Genomic DNA, 12,382 nt, shown 5'->3' on the forward strand with positions numbered 1-12,382 from the left:
ATCCTCTGCTGAGGACTGTAGCTGGGGAGATAAAAACTCTCATGCACTTTGAAAAATCACGAGTAACAACAGCTGTTCTGGTCGGGAATCTCCTTAATGCATCTGTTAACTTCTATTTTGACAGCTGTCAGATGTAGGAGAGGATCCAAGACAGTCCTAACAGTTTGTCAGCTGCTCAAGCACAGCAGGGTGAAAAATCAGTTGTATTTATAAAGATTGATACTGGGATGACAACTGAACTTCTTTCAGCCCAGTGACAAACTGTAACCTTATGTACTACATGACTGAAGTTCTCAGTAGTGACTAGAGCTGGAACAGTGTAGGAAATGAAATCCATTTCATTTCAGAGCTCTAGGGGGCAGTAAAATAAAACAAAATAATTTAAAAAAAAAAGGAAACGGTTGTCCTGTTTTCTACTTGCAGTATAAATAAATGCATTGCCTGCGAAAAGGAAATCTGAGCAACAAAAACGGAGAGAGAGGTGACATCTTGTTTAAAAACTTCAGAAGACATCGACCCTCAGAGGGTCCATCACTGCTACGGTTGAGATACTGTGCCATTATGACTATCCAGCCAGTCACCCAACAGGGTACTTTGTCCCAGAGGAAGGTAACAGGATTGTGTTTGTATTTGCCTGGTAAGATTTGCCTGTTTGTATGCTCCAGACACAATGATAAATGAGATTTGATAAGAGTCTGTACTGGAAACTGAAATGTGCCAGGTACCGTTTTGGTGTTTCCTGGGGCACACTGTCCCTGAGGGCAGACAGACTGCCTGGAGAGAGTTGTAGCTGGCCACAACTCTGAAACCAGAACTAGATGTGCTGGCCAGAATGGATGGAAGCTCCATGAGCTCCATGTAGAGTCCGCTGTCTGCCCTGTAGGACAGTTCAGCAGAGTTGAAAATTGTCCTTTCTTTGTATAAATTCTGGAGAGGTTATGAGCAGAGATGAACAGCTTACCTCTAAGAGAATCCTGTGTTGGTGCAGCTGTCCTTAAAGCTGCATAAACCTACCAAGTGCAATGTAAATCACATGCTCTGCTTGTATGGGATTTCTCATTTCTAGCCAGTTCACAACTGTCAAGTATATTTTGTGAAATGAGATGTCGCTGATTTATTCTGAACTTCATGACTAATTTAGGCAAGGCAGTTCAGCTTTTTGATATTTTTCAGTCTCACAGAAGTAACCGATATTTTCCCAGGTATTTGCAAGAACTGCTGCTTGTTCTTATCCTTACATACCCTAGCACTTCTGGCACTTCCAAACAGCACATTCTGAGTGCTTGCCTTACTTGACTACTCCAGGATTACTTGCTGCCAATTCAGTGGCTTTCGCTAGTGTGTTTTCAGGAGTCTATTGCTGATTAATCAAATTGAAAGCTCTTAGTTCAGTAAGTTTGAATGTTATAGTAGGAGCACAGATTTATTTCTCAGGGAGTTCAGTGGCTTTCTGCAAGTGATAGGTCCAGCACAGGGTCTTTGGTTTTGAATAAAGTATTTTTTACAGCATGCTGATAGTCTACAAAACTTTAAGTTATTTCTGATAAAATTTGCTTCTGGAGGTTCATTTGCCTAGCAAGGAAATAATCCTTTCTTCTTGGTAGCTGCAGCTTATGTTGCTTTTTTTGTTCTTCCTTCTCTGATAAGCCATATGTGTAGGTATGGAAACAACTAAGTTTTGATGGCAGATGAAGTAATTGTAGCAAGTGATAGAGAATATATTAAGAAATACTACATACATAATGCAAAGCCCTCATTTCCCATGTTTTACTGTATCTATTTTTAACGTTTAGAAAAATAATTGCTATTTCTTATAATGTAGCAGCAAAACAGTATTTTCTAATTGAGATAGCTTAAAACATAATCACTGAAATATAAACACTAGTTTGATCTTGTTAGGCAATTTGTAAGCATCTTAATTTAACTTTGTGAATATTCAGACTTATTCTGATCTTCCTTTGGAGTTCAAGATCGAACTGAATAGAGGCAAGTGTGCAATAATTTAGCATGCAGCTCATGGTGAAAAATGTAAAGTTCTGTTCATAAATCCTTCCTCAGTGGACTTTTTTCCTGGATATTTGTGATCAGTAGGTAATGTCATTAGTTTGAAGCGTTCTAGTTCACATTAAAATAGGTTTATTCTTTTATCACAGTTGCGCTGCGTAGAGGCTTGTATTAGCACTCTTCCTTTGTGGACAGTAACTTACCTGACTGCACATAACTAGTAGCATGGGCAAAACCATAGTAACTTATTTAAAGTCTTGCCATTTTTCACATTTAAAATTGGCCAATATGAAAAATGGTCAAATACTCTCATATATACTGATTATCTGGTATTAGTCACAAATTAATTTATAAAGTTGAATTCAATCTTTACTTTGTTAGTAGTGAACTTTCAATACTTCAATAGTTCTCAATGGACTTACCAGTCAGTTGATATGTATCTCTTTTCTGATTTAATAAATAAAACTCTTTGAATTGGATATCTAGAGCAAACACTGATATTAGTCCAGGTAATTTGAATAAAACTTTTTTGACAGAGTACTAGCCTTTGGAGTGATTAATGACCAAGTATCAATATATCTATAAGGTACCATGATAGTGCTTATATGGTATTCTGCCATTGTTCCATAAAAAAGGAGAGAACTCATACAAATTTACTTCATTCAGCATGAAAATTGTTTTTTGAAAGTACTGTATTATAATAATAGTATTTTTTATTTTTTTAAAGTCCTGTAAGAATGTATAAATTCTTACATTAAAAAAAAAATTTAATGTATAACTAAAATGTGCTGTAAAATCCTAAATTCTTTGGTAGGTAGGTCATGTAATTTATTTTCTAAATAAGCAGAAGTAGATATGTTATGTGAAATGAGCCATTAAATCATGTTTCATAAATTTGTGAAATCCTGGCGTTATAGAATCCAACAGAAACCTTTTCGTTATCTTAAATGAGACAGGAAGTTCATCCCACATGCAAAATCTCTGTATAAATCAGCTAATTTTAATCTTCTCTTCACAGAAGTCGTCTCAGTCCCTGGGAGGGAATAAGGGCAGTAACAGTATAAACAGCACGCACATTCATTCTTACTTATTTCTTCAAAACTTACAGCTGCTGTCCGGTCCACCTCGCAGCGGCTACTCAGAATGAAACAGGCTTCAGCATCATCCATTCTAGAATAGGGGAGACAAACCCGTTACATATCAACAAAATACTTACGTGGACTTGTGTTTCACAGTTCATAGTCTTGTAGGCTTACAGAAACAGAATACAGAGAAAGTTTAGTCTACCTGTTCTCATGCATTATCTGAATGTCAGCAGCAGTCACCTTGTGCACTAACTCACGGTGTACCAGTACTTCCCGACTACGTTCTGGGAAACTTTCTTTCCCTGGTGCCAGTAGAAGCTGTGCCAAAGTAATAAAAGCAGGGTGGCCTCAAACACACTTAATTTGCAAAATAAATATTTATCTGCCGTGAGTACAAAAGGTGAATGAATAGCACCAGTCTGCATAGTGCGTAAGGGTATGGCATGTACAAGTTACTATTGATAAGAATGAATGAGAGGGGGCAGATAACTTTATATAGACTTGTCTTGCCTAGTGATAGCAGAAAGATGGGTAGATGTAGTAGAATAATGCGTTAGGGATAAATAACAAACATTTCTGTGTATGTAGGCATTAAATGAGTTAACTGTTTTCAGTTCATGGTCTCTTTGAGAACTTTTAATGCCTAATTGTTCTCTAGTGGGTACAACTGGTCATGTAATAAAGAGTGGTGGTGGAAGTGTGGAGAAAAACTGTCTGACTGAAGGTTTCATCAAAGTTTGCTTTTCCTCTTTTGCCTCAGATTTTGATATCCTTCTCCAGTGAATCCTACTTCACTTACTGGTACACGGAAGTAAAGAAATAGGGACTTGGTTGACTTCCTTGGGAAGACAGGACTTTCTGGGCAAAGAGAAATAGGATGATCAGAATGGGTTTCCTGGGAAGGGGAAAAGTGAGACAGAAGCTGGGGAAAATGAACAGGCAATTCACTGCTCATTACAGCAACTCCATTCTGGAGTCTGGAATGGGACCTGAGATTCCTAAATCTTTGGTTTCTCTGCTGCTAGAAAATTGAATTGGTGGTTGTTAGTAATAGTTTAGGCCATTGGGACCTTAGGCTTAGACTGAGAGCCCATTCTTTTAGGTACTGTACAAACACAGAACAAAAAGACAGTCCTTGCCATATAAGCTCTAAGTGACATGACAATGGACAACAAAAATATATGCAAACATGGGAAACAGGAAGAAACAGTGTGACTATACCTGAATATAAAAATTATCATGGTAGGCAGTGGTCTTACTAGATATCAGAGCAGTGAACTGACTGAAGAGAGGATGCGATGAAGAATACTGGGATTACTTTACAGATGTTTTGGAGAAATTCATCCTAGATTGAAGGTACAGGATGGGTGAAGTCACAATGGGACTTGTATGTTAATCTGTTGTATGTGTGAAAGAGAATAGCAATATAGACTTATCAGAACATTACCTCTCAGTAAGAACTGGGATTTGCAGGCTAAGTAAGAATAAGGGGTCACTCCTTGATGCAATAAAGAAGGGCAAGCCAGGGAAGGACTGCAATGAGGCAAAGTGATGTACTACATAAATAATATTTCCAGAGCGTTCTGAAACAAGGGTTCAGGGAGTTGACATGATATATGTCAAGAACACAAATATAGTTTTAAGTGGGACAAAAATGAGAGCTTGTGTGAGAAAACACTTGCAAGATGCAGGCTCAGTCTACGTAGGATGCTCTACGATATGATTCCAAGCTTATGGTCCACAGTAGGATACTGGTTTTATTTTGTTAGCAAAAATTAAGATCTATTTACAACTGTCTGCAACTAAACTTGATGAATTAGATATCCCTAATGAGATGTCAAGATAGCTTGGCCAACGTTTCAGGTTTTGACTATAGAAATAGTGATTATATTTGTGTGTTTTGTGTGAGATCATTCAGAAAAAGTATAAAGAAAAGAGAAGGATAAAGTCAGGTCATTGTAGATTCCTCATAGACACCTAGCAGTAGGAAAACAGGGGAAGCCTCAAAAGATTAAAGTACTTGAAATGGAAAAATCATTGTAACAAAGGCAAATCTATATATCCAAAATAGTAATGTCAAATGCAGCTGATGTGGAGAAGAAGTGAGGACAGGAGGTGACTTCTGAGTGCTATTAGGAAGAAATCACAGGAGCTGTATGAGTAGTTTCAGCTAAGCATGGGAACAGAATTGGGAAGATAAGGTCTTTAACAAGGTTGTAGGAAAAAAAATTCAGTGAAATTAGACGAGATTTCAATGAGAGCTGATGAGGTAACTGGGATTGACAGTATATATAGATGATTTCATAAGGAAATGAAACCTCATGTGAACATATTCACCTCTTTCCCTAATGTTTTTTGTAACTTCTTGAATCACTTCAGCCACAGATGACAAGGATAATAACCTGAGATGAACATCTATGAATGTCATGAATTTAGACAACAGAGACACTAATAGCATCTATGTTAAAAACATTTATTAGAACCCAGAGTATCCTTATGAGAGAAGTGTTATTAATGTCATAACAACTGAAAAAGCTTTGTCAGTTACACCATTTTTATATGCCAAAAAACTGAATCTGAGACAAAAACACCAATAGTTCCACTGCTTGAGGATGGCAGAAATTTAAAGGGGCTTTATATATTGAAGAGACATTTGTGAAAGGAAAAAGCATAAGGTAAAGAAAAAGATCGGACATGAAGAGGATTACAATTTGTGATGGTTCACTAAAGAAAGTGGAAGGAGAGAGAAAAAATATTTGAGAACATGACAGAACATGGGAGAAAGCTGTAGGGGGAAAAAATCAAGCATGGTAGTGTTATTCACTTTCTAGTGCTAGTCTGCATGGAGAATTAGAGCTGTTTTGATCAGTTAGTGTGTTGTTTCAGATGTTGAAGTAGCTATGAAGTTTCCAGTCATGCTGATGAACAATATACGTATCAGTGTGATGCCTCATGACAGAATTTGTTCTGGTTTTTGTTAAAGCTGGGCACATGAACACTGTTCAGAGAATACCAAAAATTTGCAAAGTGAAGCTCTCAAAGGTAGGAAGCAAGAACGAATATAATTTTTGTAAAGTCAAATTGGGTACTAGGGCATATAAAGAAAAATACAGACTTTAGTTAACTGACTATTTACTACTTATGCAGTCAGCCAACTTTTGGTATTCCTTTACTTTTTGGTGTGACCTTTATCATGTTATTTTGACATTGCATTTCACGTATAATGTATGTATAAATTTTGATAATGAGACACTTCTTGATTATTTTGTTGTTGTTGTTGGTAACCATTACTTTATTTATTAGAAGAAGTTTACCATGTGCCTTGTTATCTTCTCAGTACATTATGTTCTCATTAAAAAGAAATACAGCAAACATCTTAGGTACTGGGTTATATTTCATATTAAATGTTCTATTAAATTCCCACTACTCTTCTTCCCTCCAGAGAGGTTGAAAATTATTCTATGACAGGTACATTCAATTACATGTTCTGCAGGAAAAAGCACAGTTCCACAGTTAACTACCTCCAGGTTATTATAAGTGAAATTCAAGATTATCTTTAGGGAATAGCCTAATTTTTCTTCTCCTAATGTGTAGAACAAATGCCAGCTAAATCCCCACATGAATTCCTTCTTGAAATCAGCAAGAAAGCAAAGAAAGGAACCTCTCTCTAAAAGAAAATTCCAATCCTGAAAAAAGCTTCTTGTATTTTCAAATTTTAAACAGAAGTAGTTGTTTTTTCAGTGGCAGAAATCTGAGAAGATAATACTGCTTACTAGACTTTGCACAGATTAGATTCTTGGAAATAACTCCCCTAGGGTAAAGAAGGCTGAATAACACAAATACTCAGACAGGTATTGGCTTAATTTTAGACATCTGTATTAGCTGCTAAATAAGTTCTTCCTAAGAGCAATGCAGATAAGTTAAATCAGTTATTTGCTAAGAATCACCTTTCTCTCTCTTTGGAGAGTTTAAAGAGACGATCTTCCTACGTGAATTCCACTGTGAATTCCTTCACACCTTCAAGTGATTGAGCAAGGGGGGGGGGGGGAGGAACTGTGTTTGACTGATGTGTTTTGATTAATGTCATTCACTATTAACTGGCAGAGAGGATTTTTTAGAAGTGCTGGAAGTACGCGGTAAGAGGAAGGCCCTGAAAGAGGGGTATATGTATGTATAGTCGAGTAGTTGCTTATACTACCAGTCTGAACTTTGGAAGAAAACAAAACAGTGCAATGGGTTCAAAGGGTGATAATTATTTCTGTTTGCTTTTTTCCCCTTCAGTTGGTCAGGAGAACTACTACCATATTCACCATATTTACTCAAGGAACAGAAAAAAATTCTAGCATTACTGGCAGTTTTGGAATTTTCTGTGCTGCTTTTTCAGAAGAAATCACAGGCACTCTGTTTCAATACCTTTAAAAACTGAGACAGAAAAGACAGGGAAGAAAAATTTGGTCAAATGAAAGAGCTTACAAATATTTGTTCCTTGAAAAATTTCAGATAGTAAGAAAAACAAATTATATCAAAGAGCCTTGCTTTCTAAATACACATGCTTTCCTTCTAGCACAGCTTTTGTTGTTTGTCAAACTTACTTATCAAACAGTATGAGTGAAACAAAAGTAAAAAACAATATTGGTCAATATTTGCCTACTTAGCTCTCAACAGATCTTGATCTTTTAGTGCTGAGCCTTGCAGATAGATAACTCTTTGGGACCACATTGGGATTTGTAACACCCTTCGGACCTGAGCATCCATCTCAGTAGGACACAAAATAACGACATAATAGTCCTGTCAAAAACATAAGAGGGAATAGTCAAGTTATTTTTTTATGTTATCATTTATTATTGCTAGAGAATGAGTCAACAGAGACTCAGGATGTCAAAAATGTCTCTGATAATTCTCAAATTTCATTGACAAAAGTTATTTGAATAGATGTGTTTAAAATATTGAATTCTTTAATAAAAATGGCTGGACAGTTGTCAACTGTTTGCAAAAGACTCCAGGGTTGCAACTAAAGTCCATTTAGAAACATTTTTGTTTCCATATAAGCATAATTTTTTTTAGAGACAATTTACATTTCTGTCCTTTTAGGTGGAAAATGTAGGAAGTTTTCAACAATCGAAATGGAATTGTCTTCCCCCCAATTTTTTCCTCTACATTAATGGGCAGATCCAATCTGTTTCCTGTGCTAGAGACAGTCCTTGTTAGGAAAAGTAAGGTTGCTCTGAAGTATACATGTGTGTACATATGAAAAGGAGAGATAAATGGAATGTGAGAGGAGAGACTGGGAGCTTAGGACAGGCTTGTCACAGAAGTCTTCCTTAGCACACACAGACTTTTGCAGAAAGCTTAGTGCATTGGATCCAGTGCATCATCTGTATCCTCCAGCTTCCCATTGCAACTGTGAAGGGAATGTATATAAGCTTTTTTAGGCTACATAAGTAGTATTAGGACTTCTGTTCTTTGTCTCCAGTGTATCACAGAGCCTGACTTATTCTTCAGGCTAATTAACTAAATTTCGGATTTCAATTTGTGTTTGCGTCTATGAAGAACTGGATTTCTTTGTGCATTTGCTTATGCCCCTTACTAGCTAATTATTTTGGGGAATATTTTGGATTTGGGATTTGTCAAATTGCTGCTCAGCAATTTGAGGATTGTATTTTTGTGATTTTTTTTTTTTTTTGCACTAGTTAATGAAGCATGGTACCACAGGTAATTTAGTAAAAGACACAGAAAAGATTTAGTAAAAGAAATGGTCTGTAGCAAAGCTAATGATAATGAATCCAAATTGCTATTTCATATAAATAAGCTTTTATATGATCAAAACAAGTCATACAACATCTGTTTGCATTAGCTAGGGAATACGTGTACACTAAGAAAATATCTTGTGTGTAATCTTTCAAAGTCTTTTTCCTTTAAAGTACGTCTATTTATTTCTTAATTTCAACAATTCCAAAAGGATTTAATCTTCCTAACACTGGCAAAAAAACCAAAGCAAAATGCAAAAACTAAAAGACACTTTGACTTGTGAGGAGTTTTGGATCCAGTCCCAAAACAACAGGAAAAAATAATTTGAGTAGTTTTCACTTATTTTCTGTTTTGGGGTAGAATATAAGGAATTTGTGTGGAAATATCTGCTTCTAAAAGGACTGGCATAATTCAACAAGAATTCTATCTGTTTAGTCTATTTACCTCAATTTAAAATGAATGTCACCATACTGTATCTCAGCTTCTTACTGCAATTATAGATTCCCAATGCAGTCAGCTATTCCCAAATTCAGTTTTACAATTTGAAGACCATTTCAGAAGGCTGTCTGCAAAAAATCAGTGTTTTGAGTTTATTTTCTTTTTTTTTCCACTGTAAATACCTGCAATCTGGGATGAGCATAGAATTCATTTAAGAAATCCATAAGTAAGTCAATCTTCAGGGAGCTAACACATAGCACAACGTGTTTTTCTGTCTGAGCTCTATGTCGACTGTAGTTACCACCAGACTTTTGTCTCTCCATCCACAAATATGCCAGCTGTTCAAACTGCAAGAGATGCCAATTGTCAGTGAAATATAGACAAGCAGATGTGCAGTACGACTGTATCATGACTTAACAATATTGCATCGTTCATCTCATGCCTCTGTGAAAAGGTGCCCTTAGCCCACAATGCCTTTTTCTTAGTAAAAAGTTCTCTAGTAAGCGGGTAAGATGAATAATAGGGTGACTGAAAAACATGGTAGTAGAGCCAGTCTCTACCACACACAAACAGCAGGGTAAATCCATTAATATACCATGAGATTACAGTAAATCTCAAGATTTTAGAAAAGAATGAAGGCTGTACCTTATTTCCTTTATGTATTTTATACCTTTGAGCTCTTTTTTTCCAGTGCCATGTGACATAAATGCTTCCCTCAAATGAAAGGTTAAATTTTCACACACTTAAGTGTATAGTGTGAGTATAGATACTCGGATAGAAGCACCATTTTACTTAGTTTGGGCAATAACTCTTCTCAGAGATTTTATAATGTTCTGACGGTGACCTTCTGTATACTTTCTTATCTGTCTTATAAATTTAGATACAATTTAAATACACAGCAGCTGTTAATACAGCAAATTTGCCTTTGCCAGCTGAACAATATATTTAGGCTAACAGTAAACTTCGCTCTACTGGTCTAAATCCATTAGACTAAAGAGAATACTGTAACAGTCAGTGCCATTGTAACAATCTGTAATAAAACATACAAACAGCATTTCAAAGCTTCTTGTAAGTAACATGCATTTAATACTGAGCTCAATTTAACTATATATCTGTGTGATAGCTGTTTCTCATCCACATTCAACTGATGGAGAGACTGAATTGTGAATAATAACTGAGAATAAATAATAATATGAACAATATTATAATAATGAATAATAATGAATAATAATAATATCATAGCAGGACAAAAGCTCAGGAGAGAATGCCCCCCACGTTCTTTGTATGGAAAACTACATTTTCACTACATTATCACTACCGAGCTATAAAATAAAGTAACTAATAATAGGTAAATTTATGTGAAAGGGCAGTAGATTTCCAGGTTATTTACTGGTAATGCAGAGCTCTTATGCCTGAAGTGTATATCAGAACTACCTGAAAGATGAAATTTCTATTTCCTAGGAAATTTCAAAATTCTTAAACAAAGCATATTTTAGTTTTCAATAGAATATATATTTTACTAAATTTCCACTGAGTGAGAATATAATTGTGTTAGTGCATATGTCTGTGTATGCAGACATTAAATATTTAGGTATCATTAAAATGTTCAAATAATTTCAAGAAAATTAATGCTGAAAGCTTGAGCTTCCAACCTCCCAAGGTTTCTGTGTTGTCTGCTCATAGTGAGCTTTACTTCACTGTCAAAGCAGCAGAGTCTGGAAAACATGGCTGTGTGAGAAACTTTGGAGCTTCATGGTCTAGCAGGTCTACTATAAGCTTTGATAGGCATGCACAATGTCTCCCCACGTTCCCTTTTTGTGGCATGAGGTCTGGGTGATCACCAAGTGTGGAACAGTTAACATCTTGGCAGGGCTTCCCATGTAATCGCAGGGTTTCTGTCATCAAGCCTTACCTAATGAGCTGGGAAATGTTTGGTACAAATTTAATGAAACTGATTGACTCCTTGAAATACTTGGATTTTCATAAATCAGCCTTTTCCTGTTGAAACTGTTAGAAGTCCTAAATTTAAGTAGGCATCAAAAATTCCGAACTGTGCTGTTGACTCTGTGTGTGTGTACCCGACATAAACAGCTGTGAACCCAATTTGCTTGAGTTGCAGATTTAATGAGATTTTTTTCAAGTTAGCACTGAGCTGTGAAAGTAAGAGAGGAAGTAGAGAGAGCCAAGATTAGAAACAGGGAGAGCCTGCAGAGGAAATGCTATACTCATAAAGAAAGTGCTGGATACTGTTTTGGTTTGGGGGTTTTTTTGGTGGTTTTGTTTTGATTTGTTTTTCTTTTTAAACTGCTCCATTAATAACAAACCCGTATCTCAGCATGAAGGAAGGGCTCTGTGGTACATGACAGGAACAGAAAGCTTTCACCAGCACTTGAAAACTGTTATTAGTGGTCTGTTTTTTAGTATAAAACTAGACTATAGGAGAACGGACAAATGAAAAAGGAAGGAAAAAAAAAAACAGAATAGGAGGTATAGAAGATGGTTATTTTTTCTGACATTTTCTATGCAATAATAACAGTAACAATAAATTATTTCAGTTATTATTCTTTTGTTTTAAAAACAATTCTAAAGAGAAGAAAAATCCACATTTACCTGTATGGGCAACACCACAAGAGCAACACAGATCATAATGACAACAAGCAGCTTTGAAGGCCATATCTTGGGTGTAACATCCCCAAAGCCCACAGTGGAAAATGTCACTATGCAGAAATAAAGGGAGTCAAAGAGAGTCAACCTGTTTCCTGCTCGTTCCAGATGCTGAATTCCACAAATACTATGTAGAAAAGAATGAATAAAGACACGAAAAATAAAAACTGTACTTAGGGTCAGTTCAAGTTTGATGATTATATGTGCAGAGAACTATTTATTTTCAGAATTCATAAATTGCTTAGCAAAGACATTTTTTCAGAGAAGAGTAAAAATTAGTATCAAACCAAAAGTGTGTTGTTAATATAATTTTCAAATGTCATTTGTCATACAAAAACCTCATTTTTTTATTATTTCAATATGAGAGTCGCAACTTTGTTGCTAGGTTTTGCTTAGTGGCTGTTGTGAGGGAGGAGTGGTATATAGAACATCATGGATTGATG

General features: G+C 35.9%; 1 protein-coding gene across 1 annotated transcript in view; it reads right to left on the reverse strand.

Annotated features, from left to right (window-relative positions):
- KCNT2 (potassium sodium-activated channel subfamily T member 2) overlaps nucleotides 1-12,382 on the reverse strand; it is a 168,210-nt gene that overhangs the window by 75,225 nt on the left and 80,603 nt on the right. Inside the window, exons 10-13 of the mRNA XM_075508151.1 lie at nucleotides 11,886-12,066; nucleotides 9,458-9,622; nucleotides 7,741-7,877; nucleotides 3,111-3,174 (exon numbers count right to left, since the gene is read on the reverse strand). Of these exons, the coding sequence (XP_075364266.1) occupies nucleotides 3,111-3,174; nucleotides 7,741-7,877; nucleotides 9,458-9,622; nucleotides 11,886-12,066 (547 nt within the window). The remainder of the gene's footprint in view (nucleotides 1-3,110; nucleotides 3,175-7,740; nucleotides 7,878-9,457; nucleotides 9,623-11,885; nucleotides 12,067-12,382) is intronic.

Source organism: Mycteria americana, chromosome 7, assembly GCF_035582795.1.
Source record: "Mycteria americana isolate JAX WOST 10 ecotype Jacksonville Zoo and Gardens chromosome 7, USCA_MyAme_1.0, whole genome shotgun sequence".
Taxonomy (NCBI): domain Eukaryota; kingdom Metazoa; phylum Chordata; class Aves; order Ciconiiformes; family Ciconiidae; genus Mycteria; species Mycteria americana.